Genomic DNA, 24,899 nt, shown 5'->3' on the forward strand with positions numbered 1-24,899 from the left:
GCCTGATGGCAACTTGAATTCTAATCCCTCTTTTTGACTGAAGATTTCCTTGAATAATTTCCACTGGATAATTTCAGCAAAGTAAGAGGAAAAGCCTTGTCTCTCTACAAATAGCAACCTCAAGGAAAAGAGATCAGCCTATATTTAAGAAGAATCCATGCCAGAAGCTCCAGGTGTCCATATGCATCTCTCACATCCTATGGCCCTTGCTCAACACATAAACCAAGAGTAGCAGTTTGCCCTGAGATATAAAATAAGAAGTTATTCCAATTGTCAGTCACTGCTTACTCTGTCTCTTCCCTCCTCAGAGAAGACCATTACACATTAAGGCATCTTAGACTGTAACATTCCCATTGCACAACTCGCTCCAGTCCCCGGTTGTGCCTGTGGGACAGACAGGCACAAAGCACAGACAGGCACAAAGCACTGGCACATGGAGCAGATATTGGCAACTTGCTCTGCTCTCAGAGCTATTCCCATAAACACAGTAAGGATGAGATCCCTGAGGATACTGCAGTGGTTTTCACTCAAACACAAACTGCTTGAACTGTCAATGTCTGAAATCACTTGCAAGGACATCCTAGTCCAAAGGTTTAGCAGAATATACAGTATTTTTTCTCTATTTTAATAACTACAACAGGCAAGTTTAGGTGGAAGATTTTAATGATCAGAGGATTTATGATTTTTACTGTGTGATCTAGCAGAAGAGACAAAACTGTCCCACTCAGCTCTGAGAAGCTCCTGAAAGATATCAACCTTCCAAAAAACACAGAGATAACATAATCTAAGAAGTCCAGCTTCAAAAATGTACTAGAACTCCTGATCAGAGACGCCACATCAGAAGCAGATGTGTTAATCCAGAGCTTCACATGCACAAAGGCATCAGAAGCATGAGAAGCTGCATTTAAATACATCATGAAGTGAAGGCCATCACTTTTGTCTCTAATAAATGCACTGTCATTTAAACATATAATGTCTTTTCCCTGACATGCATAACCCTGAGAAAATGGTGCAATTTGCTGTTCTCTTCCCGAGTGCCTAGAACTGCCAAACTCTCCCTTTGCAGGTCACTGCTCTCAGCACAGGCCCCAGACTTGCTCTCCTTTCAGATCCCTCTGCATTAGTTGTGACCATCTCCATTCCATTCAAACAGCTCCAGATAAACTACACAAGTTTAATATTTCTTTTTTCGCCTCTGCACAGCAGAGCACAGTAGGGAGTGAATGACTATTTTAAGAGACAATGTGTTTTCCCAGTATCTTTCCACCACATTCTGGCCAACAATTATGGTTAACTCAATGGTTATACCAGTCCACGACTATCTGTCTAAATACCCCTCAGAGCATGAGTTCAAGCAAACGACAAATTTTTAATGCCAGAAGAACTCAGACAACTCTGTCTCCCAGGTAAATGTGTCATTTCTGAAGCTCAGCAGACTCTCCATCCCACTCATCCCACCCGGACACTCTGCAGACACTGGATCTGGGGATGCAGGAAAAGGCTCTGCTGGCACACCAAGGACTTGTGGTAACGTACCATTATTCCCTCCCTTCCCTCACTTTTCCTATTTGGATTTCCAACTTCACTGCAGCTCTGCAGAGCTGAGCTTGAGGATCATGTTTCAGGATGTAATTAGCCGTACAAAGGAAAAAAATGAAGGGAAAGTGCTTCGGTCATTTTATTTTCCATGCACAAGCTACAACTTACAGTGAAATCATTGCTGTAAGTGGACAAAAGAAACATTTTCCATGGTAAAACTTCAACAAAAAGGTTTGTTGCTTATAGATCACAGGCTTGAAGGGTAGGAGTGGATTAAGAAAATATGAGTTGAGGAAAAAAATCTAACTTTAATAAACGTCTTTATGTTAAGGCTACGCCTGCCAAAACGTATTATATCTTATTATTTTAAATAAATCTACATTAAAGTCACATCACTTGGAAACTAAAGTTCTAAATACACAAACCAGAATAAAACACACATTTTTTTTGTTTCTTTCAAAAACACTCCGTTTTCCTGCTCCTTATGCAACTTTGAGTGCTGGCAGAGGATTCCCAGCTGTGCCTTGTCAGCCTCGGGACCGAACTCTTTGTGCTGCTTTCCCTCTGCCTGAGAGCTCCGAGCGCTCCGAGCAGCACAAGCTGAGCCTGCACACAGAGCTGTCCCCTGGGAGAGAAGCTGCTCCAGACCTAACTCAGCAACCATCTCACATGTTTCAACAATCCCTACTGTTTCTCTCTTTGTTTTAAAGATATCACTGTGGTTCTGTTTCATTTGCAACGGGAGACTAAATGACAGCAAGCAGAATCTGCTGTTAGGTTAGATTACAAGGTAAAATGTTTTACATTTTAAATTACTGCTTAAAGCATGGTGTTGAATGGCTTAAACTTCATGTTAACTTTGCAAATATGTATGAAATAATGTGAGTTATATTTAGCAATACTGGGCAGAAATGCTTTTCTAGATAGAGTGTGCAATACCCGTTGATCTGCTTGTTCTGTGTTATTGTTTGCCACGCACATCCAACTTAAACTAATGGGAAGTGCAATTATTTTTTGGCTAAATGTAACTCATTTCTGTGCAATAAATTTAAAGGGTATGTGAAAAATCTTGGTAAAGCACTTGAAGCCCTGTGTATCATGAGAAATAATGCTGACATTTTGAAACATGTTTGAATTTAGACTGAATAGATAAAAATAGATTATTTAACCAATTCTGATACTCTGGGATTTCTAAAGGGTCTCTCCTTTAGAAATTAACCATTTCCATTAATATAATAGCAAAATGACAGATACTAAACTTACTGAAGATAAACATTTTGAAAGCTACAACTTACTGAACACATTGCATGGTAAAAAAGATAATAAAGATGCTTTCACATACTGTGCCTGATCTAAACATTTATGGGTCAGATTCAAAGAGATATAGCAATGCAGCCATGTTGAGAGTATCTGGCAACACAAATATATAGTAATTTCATTATATTGGCTATCTATAACATTATTTTACTATGTAATAATTTATTACAAAAGTCCTAAGCTGAACAGGCTGAATTTTCCCCAAATTAAAAGTTGGCTGGCTCTATACTAAATATAAATTTGTGATTGATGATGATCCCAGTCATGGGTAGAAGAGGCCCAATGCCCTTAAGGCCTTTCACAATTTGGGACTTAAAATGTGAGACAGCACTTGTTGAGCAAGCCAAGGAAAGGACATCAGTGGCCCAGCATTTTGCATGCAAAGAACACCATCTGGCTGAAAGGAGCAATATTAAAATTTCAGGGCTGAAGAGTCAAATTGGTGTGAAAACACAGCATATAAACCCACATGTATGAACAGGAGTAGTTTATGAAGACATAGTATTTGGGGGTGTGGTATGTGCTTGCTGTTGTGCTATGTTTTTTGTTTTTGAGAGTTTTTTACTTGTATTTATGAAGTGTTTTATGAAAACAAGTTTCACTTCAAGATAATCTGATTGACTACAGAATTTTACTCTATTGTTCACATCTCCTGTACAGCAAATGTGATGTAATTCACCCTATATTTGTAATTCACCCTATATGTCTTTTAAAAAAGACATGGAGAATGGACAAGTATTTCAGTCCTGCCATGCTGTGCCTCTGGCGACAGGAAGAAGTGGTTAAATGTTAGAAAAGCCCAACTCTAACGTAACAGCATCGTAACTATGGTGTGATTATAAAGTGTACCAGAAAAATGTGCCCATAATTAAGATGTCACTGACTTGACAGAATGATCACACATGTTCAGGGCTTTTCTTTATACATTCCCTTTTCCCCAAGGGCTCTTTATGTGTTTCAGTCAGTGCTGTAGAACAGTTTATGTGTAATTTTATAGCCCGTCATTACCATGCAAGTCAGTCAGAAACCAAAGCATGAGGTCATTTGTCCTGAGGTGCTCAGAAATAAGCACTGTCTGAACAAGAACAGAGAACAAGCTTCTGCATCTGTTTGGTGTGTTAACTACCAGCAACGTCTGTAAATCAAAGCCCAGTGTTAAGTCTGCATGGAATTTTGGAACAACTGCTTTCTGATCTGATGGGCAGAAAGCAACAAACAAAAGCCTGGGTTCATGTCAGAACCCTGACATTACATGAGAGTGTGAGGATTTGTGTGAGGCACTTGTCTGTCAAATTCCCTTTATACAGAAACAAAAACATTAACTTCAAATTATGCAAATTATTATCTAGGTTTGCTGCAACATTTTGAAGGTAAATATTTGAACACAGAAACTACAATATTAAAAGGAAGTAAAATATATACTGTCTTAAGCTTATTTACTGCCAACTTCTCATTTTAAAACATGATAATGAAAAAATTATGAGAATTATGCTGTGGAAAGCATGAAAACCATGCAATCAATTGTGTCTTATGTTAAAGAACAGCTGGGCAACTCAGTACCAGAAAGCTGACCTATTACAAAAGTGCCAAGATGAACAAGCTTTTTAACAAAATCTGATTCAGACAAAACCAGTTCAAGTTCCTGAAATAATGCTGTGCAATATTTATACAAATCATTATAATAAGACTAACTGCAAAGTGAAAGATGACATATAAAGCCAGACTGATGAACATTAAGAAAAAGTGGTTTTTAATCCTCTCAAGACTTCCTTAGAGAAAAAATATGGATGTTCTTTAAGCCTTGTTTTGGCCACAAAGATCAAGTGCTTTAAGCCTCAAGCTCTTCCCTAATTCCCACCACCACAAGAACAGGAGTGTCCTCTGTCTCTACTGGCTCAGTTTAAATAGGCCACAGGACAAGAGCATTTCCTTGTGGAAGAATTACACAACAGAGCTTTGACAAACCATTAATAACCTTGGACATGCAGGGCTGTATTTCCACACTTGTGCAGCAAATCCCCTGCTGGAATTGCTTCCCTGCACACCCTGAATCCAGACTGCTCTGTTTTGGAATGCCACCTATTGGCCACAGCAGATGCAGTTTTTCCACCACAAGCATAAGAAGGCTCAAGATACACAATTATTTTGATTTGCTTAAAAAGTAAATTCAGAACACAACTCATTACAGAGTGACCTTTTTAGGTTACCTATGTTGATAAGAATGTGGGAATAGCACCACTGTGATCAAACTTCCCAAGGGTCTCCTCTGCAGAACCAAACAGATCCTGTTAGAGAATGGCCAGAAACAGAGGGAAAAGCCACATCTCTTCATCTGTGGTGAAAAATCCCTTATGTAGAAATGGCAAACCAAAAGCACTTGGAGCACCACGTCAGAAATTAATTGGGCATTTTTCTGTTACTTTGCCATTCCCATGTTTGGAAGTCACAACAACCTGGAAGAAATACCAGCAATCAGAAAAAGGGAAGGAACACCTTACACAACTCCCAAGAACTCCACTGCTGGAAGCAGAAACAATTTGGGAACTGCAAATCCAAAGCAGCTCTTCAGATGCAACCCCAAGGACCAAACCAGCACCGATTCCAACGTGATTCTTGTCTGGGAGGGCAGAGAAGCACTAAATTCCAATCAGTTACTTTAGGCTTGGTTATCCCCACCTGCCTTGTATTGCTCCACCTGCTTTGAGAAGTGCCTATGACTAAAAGTCATAAAAGCTCTGCAGGTCTCTAATTGTCCCCTTTTTCCCATTCCAGGGCACTCCCTGGGACACATAGGGCCATGCAGGTAACACCGCTGGCCTGTTACATCCTGCTGGTCTGTCTGTGCATGGATTCCTGCCGGAATGAAGCTGGAGCCCTTCCCAGGACACGGAGCAGGAGGATGCAGCGCCGAGGGCTGGGAAGGGGCTCCTCAGCAGGGCACAGGCTCCGGAGGCAGCCGAGGATGGAGCTCCTGGATCCCGCTGTGCCCGGAATACCCCTCATTAACATCGATGACAGTGTCATGGGAGTGTTTGACTCACTCATAGGGCTGGGGGAACACGAGTCCAGTTACAGTGTCCTGCCAGGTAGGAGCAAAGCCCCTCTGCGACTCAGGGGGCTTCATTTCTCTTAATTTCAAATACTGTTCTGAGTTGGAAGGGACCCACAAGGATCATTGAGTCCAACTCTTAAGTCAATGGCCCATACAGGGGATTGAACCCATGACCCTGGCATTATTACAACCAAGTTTAACCAACTGAGCTAATCTCAGGGTCCAAATGAAACATATATACTGTTTAAAGCTTTATTTTAGCACTACTTGCCACACATAATTGTGGCCTTTCACAGCAATTTTATGAGACTTTTCAGTTTGAGACTTTTCAGTTGAATCCTCCAGTAATATTTTCTGCATTTTTTCTGCATTATCATTTGATCTTAGCTAAAAAAAATTAAAAATTGATGAGATATTTTCCTGAAGGGAAGTTATAGCCATATAGCCAGGTGGGGGTTGGTTTCTTCTCCCAGGCACTCAGCAATAGGACAAGGGGGCACGGGCTCAAGCTCTGCCAGGGGAAATTGAAGTTGGAGATCAGAAAAAAATTATTTCCAGAGAGAGTAATCAGGCATTGGAATGGGCTGCCCAGAGAGGGGGTGGATTCCCCATCCCTGGAGGTTTTTAAACTGAGATTGGACATGGCACTGAGTGCCATGATCTGTGTTATGGGTTCACCCAGGTAGAAACACCACTATTGGTACTTTCCAATTCTGAAACCATAGTTATTAACCAATTGAAAATTACTGGGATGTTCAACACTTCATTTCTTTTCATAGTGGGACATTGTGAGGAACCAATACAAGGCTGTGTCCACTCAACAGCTAACAAAGACACAGATACTTCCATTCCAGCACCAAGAGATCATACACTAAGTGAAATTATCATATGCAATTTAATGAATTTTATGAAAAAAACCCAGAATGTCCTGATTACCACTATTTTGCATAAAATGATAAGATATTTTATGAGCAAAAAGTCAAGCCTCTCAGTGCGTTGCACAAGAGACATTCATCAGATTAATAGTCTGAAATGGCCAAATGTATTTTAGCCACATTTTCCTAACAATTACTATTTGTTGTGAGTCCTTACTTTCAAGAAAGGCTGAACCATGTGAAATCAAATATCTTAAAGGATGATATTTTAGTGGGAAAACTAGAAAAACTTTTGACTGTGGCATTCCCAGAGTGTATTACAATATTATACACATCACTAATGTCAAACCTTTAATTTAAAAATATTTTTCAAATTAAACAGAGAAAAATACCACATAAGTAGCACACACTTCATGTAAGATATTCCAGTGCCTCTGTCAGGACCATCAGTCATGCTGAAATAATGCACAGCTCCCCCCTCCCCGCCCCACTTGTTTCTTTCTATCTGGACTTGCATCCAAAAGCTGAGCTAAAACCACTGAACTCATTTTGTTTGGAACTTCACACTGAATTTACACCATATTTCCAAAGGTTAAAAGTCCTGTACTTGTCTGCCAAAGACTTGAACCACAAGGTATTTTTCAGTCTAGCTTTTAAAGTTCAGAATTTTTTCAAGTTAATGTCAGATCTGGAAAAAACAGAGCCGATTAAATAATAGAACACTATTATTAATCATGCTCCAGAATAGAAGAAAATGCAATCCAAAATTTAATTTCCATTCTCCCAGCTACTTGTTTTGTCCTTAGCAGCCTAAAAGCAAAAAAACTCAATTCCCAGATTTGCAGAGGATGAAAATGAACAGTTAAATGGAAGTTTAACATTAACCAGACATGTCTCCTTCCTCCAGGTAAAAATCATGTGAGCATTTAAATTAAATCAAACAGTTCACCACAGCATAAGATAATTTGCAGCTGTTTGCCCTTTGCCTGTCCACTGAGCAGAGCAGGATGGGATCTTCACTGCTCACTATTTCTAATATCTCCTGATCCCCACTTCTCCCTGTTCCAGCCCGCTTAAGGTACTCAGAGGGCAGGAAATTTAAGGAGCATCTTAGCACAGTCTTTATTCTGTCCCACAAGCATTATGTGACTTCCACAATGCCAAAGGGCAGTCTTGCAATGCACTAAGACAGAACCTCTCTGCCTGTGAGCACACACGTGTCCTGCCTTGTCCACAGAAAACAAAATAATTAAAGAAATTTGCAGAGCCCACGCCTGATAACTCGCGCCCTGATGCTTATTCAGACAGATCTGCACCAACTTCAGACACAGACTAGTAGCTAAAACAACATAAAGAATTTTAGGAAGCACGGAAGAATTTCCTTCTCAAGACAGATCATGCTCCTCTGGAACAGCTGATGTTTTATTGTTTAACATGAGAAAGTGCATCATTCTTTTTGTGTTTCCTTTGGAGATTATTTAAAAGAAATATTGTGGCTTCCTGGCAAGCACATGAAAACCAGAAGTCAGGATCCAGCTAACAGCTGGATTACAGATACCTGGGTAGAGTGACAAGGGACTCAGAGCCAACTAACACTTGGCCTGGGCCTCTCCTCCAGTTAACGTGGTTTGAGTTGAATAGAGAACAACTTTATGTGGCTGAAATGAGGCACAGATATCCCAGACCTTTAAAAAACCAAGATGCAACTGTTCAAAACATTAATTTCTTGCATTTTCCATCCTGAGAGTAACTTAAATCAAAGCATTTTTAAAAATATATGGAGTTTTGAGGAGTATCCAAACTGGATGATTCTGATAATCAATTTCTATTCTAGAAACAGGTTCATATCCAATGCTCTTTAAAAACAAGGACACGGGAAAGCCTTTGCTATGAAGCTGACAATAGAACTGCCTTGAAGGGCTTTGCAAAATGCCTCCTTTTCAGACAAATTCCACAGACATTTCTAATCTAGTATTTACAATAGTCTTGCAAGGGTATTTTGAGGCTGTCCTCAATACTCTTCTTAAAACTGAACAACAGGTCTGGACCAGGGTGGAGTGTTGGAAAACAAATCCTGCAAACAACCCCTCCAAAGACAATTACAAATGGAAGTGCATCACAAATGGAAGTCTCTTGGCACGCAAATTCAGATAAGACAAGGTTTTTCCACTGTATTAGACAACATTCATCTGAAGGAGGAATTCAAACTGAATAGGAAAAGAGGAATTTTCCTATTCTTTATATGCAGGGAAGCACAAAGTAACTTAGAAATGGAGTTTCAGCTTGAAACGAGACTTCTGCAATGTATGCTCAGGGTAATTAGAGAAGGAAAGGAAGGTGTGTAGGGAGTTCAGATTCTCACCAGACTTACAAGTATACTCAAAATTAGGAAGATCTGCATGGGATGGAGAATCTCAACCTCAGCTTTCCTTCTTTCTAAAGGCCAAAAAGGAAAAGCACCTCGCTAAAGTGCAGTGATTATCCTGGAACGTGGGTGAGAACTGCCCGGGGAAACCTTTGCTGAGGTAAACTCCACCACTGGAAGGAAAGGGACTTTGGATTAGTTTCCTCTTCAAGGCTTTACACTCCTCAAACAACTTGCCTACTGAATATCTAAGTAGAGCTTATAGAATAAATCTCTACATTTCTTTCTGAAAATTTCAACTGGTACCTTGAGGAAGTCTCAATTTTTTTTGGTAGATTCATGTCCAGAAACTTTGGGGACAGTATTTATTAGGACAAGTTGTTCTAACTTGCTGCTCTCCTAGCAAACAGGTTTTTTTCAGATAAACCAAGTCACAGGGAAGAGGAGAGATGTTTGTCATCCCACCAGTTATCCCAGTACGGACTTTACTTCCATCAGGCCTATATAGTCAGGATAATGAACAGTCAGTATGAATGAAACCTTGTGATGCTTCTGGTTCCACAGAACCTTAACAAAACTTCCTCATTTCATGTGTAAGGCACAAGATCTCCAGTGCGCAAGAGAGAAACAGAAGGAGGCCTGTAAAAATATTCAAATTCTGCAGGGTTTATTTTAACTCCATTGTGATGAAGAGAACTTGCCTCTCTCTGAACTTTATGTACTCACAACTTCCACTGAGATCTGTGCTTTCTGCTGAGGATGGAAAGAGGAGCTGCCATGCAAAAGCCCCTCAGCTTCTTTCTAAATTTCTAAATGAACAGTGTTTGTTTTCTTTCAGTTCAAGGCACTTAACCCCAGTTCTCTGTGTTCTGTCCCCAGGAAAGAAGGGGCAGTGCTCGGCCAATGGGATGGTCATGTACGACAAAGCCGTCTGGTCTCCCAAGCCCTGCATCACCTGCCTCTGCTCCAGGGGAGAGGTGATCTGTGATACCACCCTGTGCCACCCCTTGAACTGTCCCCACACCATCACACCCGCAGGGGAATGCTGCCCAGTTTGCTCTGATACTGGTATGGTACACCAGGTTTTCACTGTTGTAAAACTACCTCATACCAAACCCACATTTAATGATATCAGGGATTACAAGGTACAAATTATCCTGAATCACATGATAAGAGCAGGTCTGCATAATTTCTACTCAAGGTAACTTCAGTTGCTCAGAGTACACTGCCTGTTAGATGAGTTTGGTATAACTATTAAATAAAATATATAAAGCAAGAAATAGTAAAGATAATTATATTTCTTTTTCTTTCTATGTATTCCCTCCTACCTTTACAAAATTTTGTAAATGTATGAAGAAATAACACCTACTTATATTTTCTATCCCACTTCCATTTACAAAGGATCAATCAATAACTACTGGCCATTGTTAATGTATTAGACACACAGTCTGGTAAAACTCTGACAGGAGTGTAAAAACATGCAGCTATTTGATCTAAATCAAGACAAGAAAGTCAATTCACAAGAGGAACAGCAGAATTATGGTGTTTCTTCTATATTCACACCTTAAATGAAATCAGTACCTTTAAAAAGAAAAGGAATGGAGGAGACAAAGATAAGATGTGATTTCCTTCCCCCACTCCCAGTATCTCATGTCTGCAAAGCACTGAATTCAACCTCCTCTTACCATGGAAATGTTATTTAGCCCCCTGAGATGAGACACCACAGGAACTAACTGTAGAACTAGAAGTCATGTTGATTGAAACAATTAAATTCCTCTTATTAGAATTGCCCCATTGTGCAATAAAAACTGCGTTTTGGTAATGGAGTTAATGCATTTCCCTGGTGAGATCCCTACCCACAGCCAACTCCTCACCTGGCAGACCCTTGCACAGGAGAACAAGCCTTAACCTTTGTGAGTTTTGTCCAAAGTACCTCCCACTCCCAGACATATTATTTTTCCTCTTTAGACACCTCCCTCAACACAAAAAACTAATTAACATTAGGTCAGAAAGGAAGATAATGAAGGCTATATTAATTTCCCCCTCTTTTTTCTGGAGCTGCCATAGATCACCCCTGTTTTTAAGCTGTTCGGTGTGCTTGGCTCAATCACCTCTCAGTAAAGTATCTCTCTTTTGTCAAGCAGCAATCTAAGCCTGTATTTTCATTCTTTCAAACCACATTCTAAGAGGAATACTGTTCTACAGACATTATATTTTTACTATATGTGGAAAACAATGATTATTAACATTTTAGTTTCTTACCACACTCTTTTGTGTTTTTTGGTTTGGTTTTTATGTTCTCACTGCCTCTGCTCAGGCTCCTCTCTGGACTCAAGTATTATTTCGCTGGATGACATAAGTGAGTTGTCTGGGGATTCTCCAGAACCCACTGACCTCGACAATACCAATGCCTTGCCATCAGCACGTCCTCAGCCTGGAAAGGATGAACTGCTTGGAATAGAAGTGATAGAGATTAAAGAGGATCATAAAAAGGATGAAAAGAAAAGAAAAAGGAAAGGCAGAAGAAACCGCCAGAAGCACAAAGGGCATCGCAGAGGAAAGAGGCCTGACACCAAAAACAGACCTGCAGGAGAACTGCAGTATGAAAGTGATGAAGATGATGGTCCTTTCCGAATTCCATCTAATTTCCCAATTCCGATTCCACCCATGGAAGCTCCTCCTTTGCCCTCTGGATGTTCCACCTCGGACACCACAGTAAGCTGCATTAATGCCAAACTTACACAAATACCACCAATCTCAGATCCAGATCTAACAAGTTTAGACCTTACAGGTAATTAATGGGTCTACTTTGCATGACTTCCATAACATTATCCATCCTCACCTGCAGTCAGCAGAACTGTAATACTTTGTTGTTCCTTACCATATAAGAGTATTGGATTCAATTTTACAGCTAAGCCCCTAAAACAATAAATTTAAAATGTTAGATTTGCTCACTAAACTTACACGAATACACCTCCACACAATTACTGTACACAATACATCAATTTTTGTAACACATTTCCCATGTACAATGCTACACAACTCAGATGCAGACTGTATTTCATAACTCAGACCTTTTACTTGACTCCTGTCCTAGGAAACAGCATCACTACTATCTCAGATGAAGCATTCAATGGGATACCTAACTTGGAATGGATTGATCTGAGTAAAAATAATATTACATCTCCTGGTATAGGTCCAAAAGCATTCAAAGTAAGAAAGCCTAACTTTTCTACTCTCCTCTCACTAATTATTTGCTTTTCAGGTTATGGATCCAAACGATTGCACTTTGTATGAGTTACCATTCTATAACTACAATACAGTTAAACCTGGATATTTCAAGAAATCTCTCATCATAATCAAGAATATCTAGGAATTAATGAATTACAGTCACCAATTATTAAATGTTAAACAACAAAACAGACAACTTTCTAATATTTCCTCAATTGCAACTGAGAGATTTCAGCATTGAAAGGCTGAAATTCTGTTAACCACACCTGGGATACTCAAGTTCAACACCTGTAAATTTATGTATCCTTTTTCTCATTACAGTAATGGGAAACTTCCAAGCACAGCTACTTATTAAAAGAGCAGTTCTCTCCTTGAAAGTACAAAGTTTTTCTATATTCAGTCCTTTCTTTGCAAAGGGACTTTACATGGCAACAGGATATTAAGTGCACCCACACATTCCTCGCTTGGAGACAGAATAACCCTCTAATAATATCACATAAGGCAAGTATGTGCACGTAGCAATTCAGGGGTGGAAGTAAAGCACTAAGGCCCTGCTTTTTCAGGCAAGAAGAATACAAAATCACATGAACACAAATTGAATTATCACAGTACATTTCTAACTTTGTCTCCTGCCATGCGCAATCACTCCTTGCAGGACTCTGTCTAACACCTCCCTCCATTTAACAGGAACAGATTTGGCTGATTTTCCAAGGGCTTCAGTTCCTATGAAACCAAAGAGGATGCAAAAGACAGACCAGGAAGGTGTCTCAGTCATGAAATAAATTTTAGTGCAAGTTTTGTCACACCAGGCAGTTAATCCACAACTGGAGGAAAGAAAACAGGCTTCATAGAATCATAGAATCCATTGGGGTGGAAAAGACCTCTGAGATCATCAAGTCCCCAAACCTTGGTCCAACTCCAGTCCCTTTACCAGATCATGGCACTCAGTGCCACGGCCAATCTCACTTTAAAAACCTCCAGGGATGGGGAATCCACCCCCTCTCTGGGCAGCCCATTCCAATGCCTGATTACTCTCTCTGGAAAGAATTTTTTTCTGCTCTCCAACTTCAATTTCCCCTGGCAGAGCTTGAGCCCGTGCCCCCCTGTCCTATTGCTGAGTGCCTGGGAGAAGAGACCAACCCCCACGTGGCTAGAACTTCACTGGACCCACTGCTGAACCACGAGCACCTCTTTAGGAAAGGCTCAGCACTGCAGGATCACTGATGTGCATTTCTTAAAATGAACCTGTGATAATTTCTCATACCAATTTTTTAAACTGGCTTAAGTCAGAAAACCCCTCAGTCACTGACACAATTGTTGTCCCTTCTGCCTCAGTACATTTGCTGACCAACAGCAAAGCATCGGTTTGCACACAAAGGGAGAATATAAACACATAATTTATCAGTGTTTGTGTTTGGCACCCCCAGATGCTGTGCCATGCAGTGAGGCATTGCCCACATGAAGCAGCAGTGATGCCAACAGTGACCCTGCCTGGCTGTGGGAGGGCCATGAGGGGTGATGTGCTCACTCCATCAGGCCCTTACAGTCACACAAAGCAATAACTGGCACAATTACTAATGTTTAGCAGAAAGAACCCAATTAATTAGACACGGATACTAGTGCACTGCTGCTGAAAATCTTAAAAAAATATGTATTTAAGAAAATCTGAACTGTGATTACACTGCATGTTCAACTATGTATTTTACACTTGGATAACCTAAGTTCTCTTCCCTTTGATTAAGATCCTGAAAAAGCTAAAACGTTTGTATTTGGATGGAAATATGCTGGTCCATATTCCCTCTGAGTTGCCATCAACTTTGGAAGAAATAAAAATAAATGACAACCACCTTCATACCATTGATGAGGATGGCTTAAAAGGTATTTAGAAAACTAATACTGATCAAATGAAAAACTTAAAATGAATTTGAAAAAGAGAGTGTTTAACCAAATGCATGTGGTTTGCTACAGCCAGAAAAGTAATTGCTAGCTTTAAAGTGTCATGTTTTCAAAAGGCAAAAAAAAGCTGAAATATTTGCATGATGAAGTTTTTTGAAATGACATGTTCCTTTCTTATGCTACTGCTCCTCTCCCAAAGAAGTTTATATTTAAGGTTACTAAGTAGAGATGGATTTGAAATATGTTGAAGATACCAACTCCCCTGACCTGTAACCTGATAGCTTTATGTGTGGTGAAAATATATTTATTATATTTAAATTGCATTAAAGTGGAATTTGATGTGCATGAAAAATATGGAAGAATATAAATGGAGTTAACCACGATCGTTTTAAGTCAGGTTAAACATGGGTTGATGGAAAAAAAAGAAAAAAGAAAGGGTATTATACTTGTCATAATTTGATGGACATTTTATCCTTTGATCTCCTGCCAATGGGGTTCCATCTAAACTGCCTCAGTTCAGTGACAGAGCTCTCTCTGGAGCAATACAAAGACCAGGAAAACTTCAGCCAAGGCTGCAGGGGCCTTTTAGTTTAAAGTGCCCAAACTGCAGTCAGGAGGAAGGACACAAACATTCCGGGAAAAGGAAGTTATTTGGATTATTTGTGAAGGGAAACTATTTGTTATGAAATGATATTCCCTGGTCACACACATGGATCAGCACTGGTCTCTCCTGTGCCGGCACCTTGAGGGCTGAGGGGGAGGAACCAGATAATCCACCGGGAATCTCGGCACAGGGCATGGGGGGCTGGAAGGAGGCGGCAGGGAGGGCGGAGTCCAAGGCAAGAGGACATTCCCATTGTCCCACCAGTGCCTGGGGATCACTGGGGAGCTGCACAAAGGTCAGCACCCCCAGAGGGTCGGGGACATCAGCTGCACAACCAGGAAAAATGGGAGCCCCATCCAAGTGCTGCAGCTGCCGCCCTTTCCATCCCCAGTGGGAAAGGGAACTATAAATAAAGCTGTGCTCCATCTCCAAAGCTCTACAAAGTCATAAACAACATAATGCTGTGATTATGAGGTAATGAAATCCCTTCACCACATTTCTGCAATGCTGTGAGTGGATCTCAGTAATGTTTAACACTGTTACATTATGAAGGTGCATTTTAACAAGGCATAAGGTGGAATTAACTAACAGAAATTCCAACCGTTTCTCCCCAGATTTGAAGAACTTGGTCACTCTGGAATTAGAAGGAAATCAGCTTAGTGAAGCAAATGTCAGTCCTTTGGCCTTTAACCCTTTGAAAAGTCTTTGCTATTTGCGACTGGGAAGAAATAAATTTAGAATTATCCCACAAGGTCTTCCTGCCACGCTTGAGGTAAAAAGAAAACAAAACAATCAAAAACCCACAACCAACCAATCAACCCCCTCCCCAACAAGACCCCAAAAGAGACAATTCCTTTTCTATCTGACCTCTCAAAGCAATGTGTATTCTCATAAATGAGAAAACAAACCTATTGCTTTGAAAAACTGTGTTCCTGAAGGTCCCACTCCAGCTACAGACTCTGGTTCAGATTCAGAAATGAGCAGATGGCCCAGGGGATGTGGAGGACACAGACAGCAAAATCTTGGATTTAGAATGGGACAACCCACCATATTTTGACCTCACACATTTTCTTCCCAAATGCACTTACAGGAGTTATATCTTGAAAATAATCAAATTGAAGAAGTGTCAGAAATTTGCTTTAACCATACAAGAAACATCAATGTCATTGGGCTAAAGCACAACAAATTAGAAGAGCACAGGATAGCACCTTTGGCTTGGATAAACCAAGAGTAAGTACCAATCACCTAGAAGATATTTATTTTTTTTTTGTGTTATGAGTCAGATAATGAAATAAATGTTTGCACTTCGTTATTTTTAACTTAGATTTGTAAATATCCTTTGATTTGTTTGTTTTCCTAAGCTAATTTGTCTTAATTTCCTTTGCCTAATTGTATTATCTAGAAGGCATTCAATCAGCTGTCAAATGAAAAGGTTTTTTACCTCAAATCTGTCGCATTTAACATTCAAAAAAAGAACATTAATTGTAAATAATACTCCATACAGTTATATGATAATTCAGTATGGATAATTACCTCACAGGTAATTTAAAAATAATTTAAAACTGTCCTAGCCTTATTTCCCATTAGATTAAAAATTATAAGAGAAAATAAGATGCAGGGACGACCATGCACCGTCTAAGAGTAGAACACAAGCAGAGCAAGGAATGAGAGTGTAAGGACTAAAAGCCACCCCTGCTTTTGGCTGTCCTGGTGTCACTCGCTCAGCTGTGCAGGTACCTGCTCAGCCCCTGCAGCCCCAAGAGGTGACTCCCAAATTTGTGAATCCCTTCATCTAAGAACAACCTCACTGTGCTACTGACAGCATCACTCCTCTCTGGAAGTGAAGCACATGGGGATGATTCATTCACAAAACAATTCCATTTCAAGTGGGCTTTAGAACAAAGTTGAAGACTCCCTGTTAATGGGATAATGCCTGAAGTCCCAAGCTTATTCGTGGGTAACTTGTTACTGCAGCAAACACAAATTAGTCCCTCGGGATTGCCCCATTCAGCCCCCTCTGTCCTCATTACTGAGGAGCTTTTCCATCAACAAAACCATTGTGCTTGATTAGTAATTAATTTCTTCAATTTCTTCTATTCCTGGAGTAATTATGTACGAGCATGTTCCACACAACGCATTCTGTTCCAGGAACAGAAACTAATTCCCCTGGAAATTCAGTCCCCTTGTAATCCCATCAAGCATTACCAACTAGGTCAGAGTGTTTTCAGCCCTTTTTCTTTCTCCTTTACTGCAGGAACTTGGAATCAATCGATCTCTCTTACAATAAATTGTACCATGTCCCCTCCTACCTGCCAAAATCTTTACTACACCTGGTACTTATAGGAAACCAGATTGAGAGAATCCCAGGTTATGTGTTTGGCCATATGAAGCCGGGGCTGGAGTACCTCTACCTGTCCTTTAACAAGCTCACTGATGATGGCATAGACCCAGTGTCCTTTTTTGGAGCATACCACACCCTGAGGGAGCTGTTCCTGGACCACAATGAACTGAAGTCTGTGCCATTTGGAATCGATGAAATGAGAAAACTGCGTTTTCTAAGATTGAACAACAATAAAATAAGGTAATTTCCAAGCTTTTTGTTACATTAATGCCATTAAAATATATGTCAGAAGACACACCTTGCTTTAGGGATTTGTTACCTTTAAGTAAATATTTATTTAAAAATATTCTGAAGGAGGATCTAAATCCTGAGTTTTCTTCTGTGGTATTTCAGACTATGATAAAAGTGAGATTTCACTCTCCCTCATAGTTGCTGAAATTGCTCACAAAGATGTGGCACAAGTTCTCTCCAAGAAATGAAGCTGCAATAGTGCTTGGGCCACATCCCCTGGGGCAGCTGCAGTTTGCCAGGCACAGGAATCACCACTCTTTGTGCTCCTGGACCGGAGCTCAAAGTGGTTCCAAAATAACTTGAAGAATCCCCAGCTGGGGCTGCTGAGCAGCTTCCAGCTGCCCCAGCTGTGGAGCTCTCCAGTCCCTCTGTACTGTTTGCAAAGCAAAGCAATGACACACAGAGGATCCTCCACGTGTTATACAGAAAGTTTTCATTCGGCAACCATGGCAATACTTTCCTCAGGAAAACTAGGTATATCATACAAATATGAAAACAATGCAAGGAGAGAATTTTAAAAAGAATGGCTTTTAAAAGCCCTCCATAAATATTTGAGAAAATTTAATGTGCTTATTAGGTTAATATTTTTAAGTATTTAAATAAACAGCAACCCACAAATAAATTATGAATTAAGAGTTATCTTGAATAACTACAATACAATCCCTCCCCCCCGTGCCCCAGGACGGTGCCCCCCGAGCGCATCTGCCGGACTCGGATCAGCCATGACGACCACGACACCAGCGAGGAGGAGGAGGACAGTGAAGATTCACGTTTGGAACACGTTCATCTTGAAAACAACTATATCAACACAAGAAAGCTCTCCCCACATTCATTTTCATGCATAAGATCCTATTGCAGTGTTGTCCTTAAGCCACAGAAGACCAAATAAACCCCCCAATTCTGCAGTGCAGCCCCCATGTCTGCAAACACAGCTTTATTTATTCTCTGCCACCAACAGTCTGCTTAGTTCTCATTCAAACCCTTCTTACTACTATAGACAAGTTACTCTATATTAAATGCTGAACTAAGGTAGTATGTTTTTCATATTGTTTCATTATAAAAACATTAAATGTAAAAATAGAAGCTTAAGATTATGTCATCAATCTTTAGTTTTATTAACACTTTACTATTTAAACAGCAGATCCAACAGTGCCCTGAGAAAAACCCTCTACAAGGTCAGATTTTAGAAAAGAAGTCTACAACTAAGCACTCAACTTGGTACTGTCTTATTTGATTAACTGAATTTAAAACATTTTAAATGGTACCATCAGCTTTAAAATTGATACAGATAAAAGTCCTTGAGCTACGAAAATTTCAGCAGAGCAAGAAGCAAATTTCTTAAGCCATTCATGGTACTGGACTTTCTTCCAAACACTTAGCAGTGATAAATTCTCTTCCAACTGAAACTTCAAGGAAAAAAACCCATTAAAATGCTTATTTTAGATGACCCTGAAAACTTCCTGTATTAAATCCAGATTCTGATGAGTTAGAGGGATGAGCAATTATTTTCTATGTGGATGCTTTTTTACTTAAACTAAGCATATTTTATTTTTCTAATTATTTTTAAACTCACAGTGATAGGTTTCACACCTTTGTACCACAGTTAGGTTTGCTAGACTTTTATGCTGTATAGGATCAGGATCACATTGCCCATTTAGAGGACTAACTGGACTTTCTCAAAACTTTAAAATATGCAGTTAGTGGTTATTTGAAGGCTTCTAGACAGTCATAAATCATCACTGAGAGGCAATAAAGGTTGTTAAAGGAGGTTCAGGAACACATTCAATATGAATTTCTGCTTAGATATAAAGAGCAGATCTATTTTCCCAGAAAGGAGTTCTGGCTCTTGAAGACTTACTAATTTTAATGTTTCAGTTCATAGAAAAGGATCTTCTGTAACATCCTGCTCCAGAGTTTAATATTCTATTCTTTCTCTGAAGTAGCCAAAATTTTTGATAAAAAATAGAAGACAGTTTCATTTTAAAGAACAATTTCAATAAAAATTGAAAGTAATTCTACCATCTTTCAGACTTCATACTCTAAGCCGTTCCTCACAAGAGCAGGCTGGTGGCGGGAAATGGGAAGAGATGAATGGCCAGTCATTACTTTTCACACAACTACTTTCCACTTTCTCTTGGGCTGTTCTGTGAGACATTGCACAAACCCCCACTCTTGTTTCCCTCACCCCAGAGGTGTCCTGGCTAAGCACTTCTTCAGAATGGGGCAGAACAAAGGATGAAGTGGTTCATACAGGGACAGATGTCAGAGGCACAGAGAAGCTGGAGGCAACTGCGCCTTGTAAAGCCTTGTAAGGGCACATGTTAATTACTGAACTGCAGTTTTATTGTCCTCGCTCTGGAAGTGAAGGTTTTCCTGGGCATTTCCCACACATCCCAACAGACACTCCATGTCATCAGCTGAGCATCCTCACCAGCAGCATTTAGCACTGAAGGGGCTCCAAACACTCCTTTTGGCAATACAAAAGCAGGTAAGGACACCTGAGTTCTGTTTGCTCTGAAGTCACACGCTCATGATTAGAAAAAACAGAATCACATTCTTGTATCCTCAAGTTCTCTCTTACTCAAATAGCCCATGACCACAGTGGTGCTTGATCTGCACTGAGTCAAACATTATGCACCTCTTTTAAGAAATAAGTCTAAGATACATGGATTTCGGAAAAAGATTGATTGCTCTGGATATTTTCCTTGGTAAACTACAGTCAGAAGTCCTGCCTTAGTGATCAGCTAAGGTTGGTAAAGGATGATGACACCAACAGGCTGAGTTTTTACACCCCATATTCTGGTTTACATCGTTTGTTTTAATTTCTTGTGCACTTTCAACATTTGATTCCTTCATTCCCTTTCTCTTTAGTTAATGCTCCTTTGTCTTTGTAGAATACCGTTAAGTTCCCAAATGACTAAGAATCCTAAATTATTAAAATCAATAATTTTATACTATTTCTTAACAGCTTCAGACTCACTCTGCAGCACTGCTGAGCAGTGCCCTCAGCAGATTTACTATGCATTTTGAATACACAGATTGACCCAAGGAGGGATTCCCAAGTAAACAACCTGTTGTATTACAACATTTCATGTAGTCTTATAATAAACTTAATAAATACCATATATTGTTGCAAGTATTTTCATTCAAATAGAATTCTTCTCTTATCGAAACATACAGATTTATAAGACCCACTAGAAAATCTCCACTGGATTTGCAGGGGAGAACACAGCTAAAATACAGATGAATTCTTGAGACCACTGACATATTTTTTCTCCAATATGTGCTTTTTCACTATTAAGGTATCATAAAAGTGAATTTTATGGAGTAATTTGTCTTAGAGTATATCTCTGGGATTAAATACTATGAGTACCAAGCTTACCTGAAAGCACACTTGATAAATTGTTCCAACAAAGCCATAACATGACATGACCTAAAGTTATGGTGCAAATATAATGTCAGAGCAGTGAAACAGAGAGACTGAAGGAAAAACATCGTGGAATCAGAACAGCGCAGTAGCAGAGGCAGAAGACCAAGAAGGAGAAAGAAGCCAAGGGATGAAGGGTATGTAACAAGTAGGTTCTTACTCATTTAAGAAATTCATGGGCAATTGAACTTGGATAACTTCTCCATATGTCAAATGTAAGCAGTTGAAATCCAGCCACTCTTCAAAACTGCCAACTACACTGGAAGTGGAATGGGCTTTATTACACAAACTCCCATTGCTTTTTAACAGTGATTTTATAATTTGTTTATAATCAAAGGATTTTATAAACAAAGTAAATGGCATTATCACCATTTAACAGCTTGTCACAGTAAGACACAGCAAAGTGACCTGTCCATTCTTGGTCAAGAAAAATATGGGAACAAATTCAGAATCTTTGGCCATGAGTAGGACAAAAACATGCAAGGACAGCTCAACATAAAATGTCTGCAGTGACTGTTCATTCTCTAAAATATATTTGAGCAAATAATTCAGTTTTGCAGGTTTACATTGGACATTAATATACTTCATACATTATATGACTATATTTAATATACTATGCATATATATTAATATATATTATTATAGTTAGTATATTAATATACTTCAAGAAGGCCATAGGATTGAACTTTGATTTCTTATGGGTTCCTTCCAACTCAGAATACTCTGTGATTCTGTGACTGAGAATGGAACACAGTTCTGTTAAAGTACTATCAGACTCAGAAGTTTTATAAAATAGTATGAACCAAAAAGTTAGTAATTAAATATTCCTGTGGAATTGACAGAACTTGTTTGAACCTTGCTCATACAGGTTCCTTCAGACTGATGCTCAGTCAAGAGGTACTGAGAGCCCCTTCCTGAAAGTCCCTGAAGACAAATGGGGTTTGGGGGAGAAACTGTGATCCACCCAAGTAACCACATTGACCGACAATCAGATTGGGGGATTTGCACAGTAATACTCTCATTTCTCCTGCCCTCCAGACGTGGAGTAGCTGCAACTTGTATTCACAGAAAAATTCAAGAGAGAACCAGCTGCAAGTTGCTCAGACTGCAGAGATGTCCCATCAGAGAGGACACTGCTCACAGTACAGCAGAAACCTGAATACAATATTTCAGTAACTCAGCCAGAGACAAATGTAAGGTATATATTTCTGAATACAAGGATGTAATGTAAATGTTGACACTATGAGAAGGTAAGATATTTTAAACTCAGGAAGAGATCCAGAATAGCAGAGGTAAGGATTCAACAGCCATAGCAATTCCAGAACCACAATGCTTTGTGGTGTAAGAGGAATTTTGGGGGTTTGGACTCTCTTACTGTCAGACTTCCAAGTTCTGACTTGCACTGTTGGCTCATGTACCACACACAAGAATTTTGACAAGACTTGTTAAACTCTCCACACAGGTTCCATTATAAACTGAAATGCAGCAGATGACAGACATCCTGTGGTTATCACCAGACTCGTACAAAAGGTATTGACGTTCTCATTGTTATTGAGTAGGACTTTTCTACTCGTTAAAAGATGACAGACCTTTGAGGCTCTGCCTGAATTGCTGTTTTGAGCACAGGAACATTCACCTCTGGTAAGATAAAAACTGCAAAGGTGTCCAAAACAAAATACAGTTGTTACCATGGAAGCTTGGGCAGCTTTCTGAGTTTGAAGGAATGTTTTCTCTAAGCCAGGTAAAAGATCTTTCTTACAAAAAAAACTAAAAAGCTCAGAAAAATAAAAGCATCAAATGCCTCCTGAAGTGAGATTTTTTTGTTATTAATGCCCATGTGTTGAGGCTGCTAGAGCCTCTAAGACCTCAGAAGTGTTGGGCTCATAGTACACATCCTTCTCCCATTTTCCATTTCAATTTAATACAGAACAAAGAACCCTTCATGACAAACCCAAATCACCCAACTTTGCCCCAGAAAGGAGTTGTTGTGTGACCACTTGCTTTCTATTTGCCCAAGGCAAAGTGAACTTCACCCAGCAAATTCTCTATTACAGTAACACTACAGAGAGTGGTTGATGCAATTTCTGAATTTCAACTCTGAAACATGTACCAAGTTTGCACTTACTGCAAAACCCCCTTAGCATTCAGTAAGAACAAAAAGAGAAGCATTATTTTATAATTTCTTTACAACAATTTGGTCTTACTGAAAGAAACCAATAAACTTTGATGATCTCGCTCAAGTCTGAGCTTTATAAACAGTTACATCACAGCAAGAAAATAAACAGTTTATCATTTCTGCTGTATAGTAATACCAATGTTAACTAGCTGAAACTCTCATGAGAAAACATGTTCTAATTTAAGTACTATGTTTATATTGCAATGTATACAATTTTCAGACAAAATTGCAGACAGTAAAATAGTAAAAATACAAGAAAACACTACCAAAATAATTTTACTCAATAATGCTGGTGACTTTCTGTGTGGAGCAGAGAACAAGTCTGCAGACAGGGGGGCTGTAGACAACACACTACCTGGTGCTCTGGAAGTGCTTCCTTAGGAATCTTCAAAATCTCTACTCTTTTTGGAAGCGTAGGCACCTAAAAACGTAATCCCATGGACCTGCTTATATCCTCTTTGGATTTACAGCCTGAACCAACCAACCAACCAATGTCAAAGCAACAATGAACCTGCAATATCAACATGTGTTACACCTTTTCTGCCACCACTTCCTGCTAAATTAACCCATCAGGTTTTGGAAGACCAAACTTTGTGTCAAATCGCTGCTTTAAGGGGGTCAGAACCCTACTCTGGCCATCCTGTAGAACATCCCAGCTACAGGGATGAAGCTGACACTTTGGAAATACTGCATGTTTTTAAAGAGACTTCCTTTTAAAGTTGGTTTTGGCTGCAGGAAGCATTTGAAGGTTCAGTGGACCAGAAAGAGCGGTGAGCCATGTAACCTACACTCACTTGGAAGAAAACCTGCACAACAGTCTTACTGTCCTCTTAAAAAACATGAAAAAGGTACAAACATCCATGCAAAGAGACTAGTTCATAGTAACATGTTTGACTTGTTCAGCAGACATACATTCCTGTTCCCTAATGAACAAAAGGGAGGGATCTGCTGCTGTGGCATATTTAGTAACACGACCCTGCTCTTACAGCTACTTACCATTGAATCCCAAACTCTCTATTTCAAGGCCTTAATTTACTTCTCTTGGCACACTGAAAACCATTTTAAATGGGGAAAAAACAGCAGACGTGAAATAAAAGCTCTGATTTGAAGATGTCAACAACTTCTGTATGGTCTCAAAGTCCAAAGTATTGTGGAAAAATGTTGGAACACTTTTTCCATCTAAAAGTAGCGAAGACGTCACTTAAAAACCTCTAAAATGTATTAAACAGATTTCCTTTTCCACATTAAGAAATGACCATATGATCAAAATGAATCTAGCTTTTTATTTTCCTAATAAATTAACATGCTGCTCCTGAGTTTTATATTAATTCACGGACCAAGCAGCTCCACTCAAATGCCTTCAAATGTGATTTTAACAGTTTTGTTACAAGTACTACAATGAATTCAATGGAAATATACTGTTTAATGTTCCCAATAACCAAGTTACAAAAGTCCCATTACAGATGTGATGTTCCTTGCTAACAGACACCCTGTTCCCCATTAAAATTCCATCAGGATAGACCCATAAAGACTTAGCAGTGTCTTCTCCGTTTCATTTTAAGAAGTGAATAGAGAACATCAAACAGGAATTTTCATAAAAATCTTCCATCCTATATGATGCAAGATGGAGATGATGCAGCACTTACCAAGTCACTATGTTGCCTTTGGGAACACATTCATACACACTGTGCATCCCTGAAAGAACCCACACAGTCCAGTGCTGCACTGAACACTCTGACCACTCCAAAACCCAAATCATGATAAATTCCCACCTCTTTTATGATA

General features: G+C 39.5%; 2 protein-coding genes across 2 annotated transcripts in view; one reads left to right on the forward strand and one right to left on the reverse strand.

The window, feature by feature from the left end:
- Nucleotides 1-24,899, reverse strand: part of CENPP (centromere protein P) — a 121,571-nt gene that overhangs the window by 17,956 nt on the left and 78,716 nt on the right. The window lies entirely within an intron of this gene.
- Nucleotides 2,110-20,626, forward strand: ECM2 (extracellular matrix protein 2). Its single transcript, XM_071550674.1, has 10 exons — nucleotides 2,110-2,329; nucleotides 5,629-5,942; nucleotides 10,028-10,216; nucleotides 11,466-11,939; nucleotides 12,246-12,361; nucleotides 14,122-14,257; nucleotides 15,494-15,651; nucleotides 15,970-16,109; nucleotides 17,134-17,460; nucleotides 18,193-20,626. Exons 2-10 carry the CDS (start codon nucleotides 5,654-5,656, stop codon nucleotides 18,398-18,400), a joined length of 2,037 nt encoding a protein of 678 aa, XP_071406775.1. The 5' UTR covers nucleotides 2,110-2,329; nucleotides 5,629-5,653; the 3' UTR covers nucleotides 18,401-20,626.

The sequence above is a fragment of the Pithys albifrons genome, chromosome 3 (assembly GCF_047495875.1).
Source record: "Pithys albifrons albifrons isolate INPA30051 chromosome 3, PitAlb_v1, whole genome shotgun sequence".
In the NCBI taxonomy this organism is placed as follows: domain Eukaryota; kingdom Metazoa; phylum Chordata; class Aves; order Passeriformes; family Thamnophilidae; genus Pithys; species Pithys albifrons.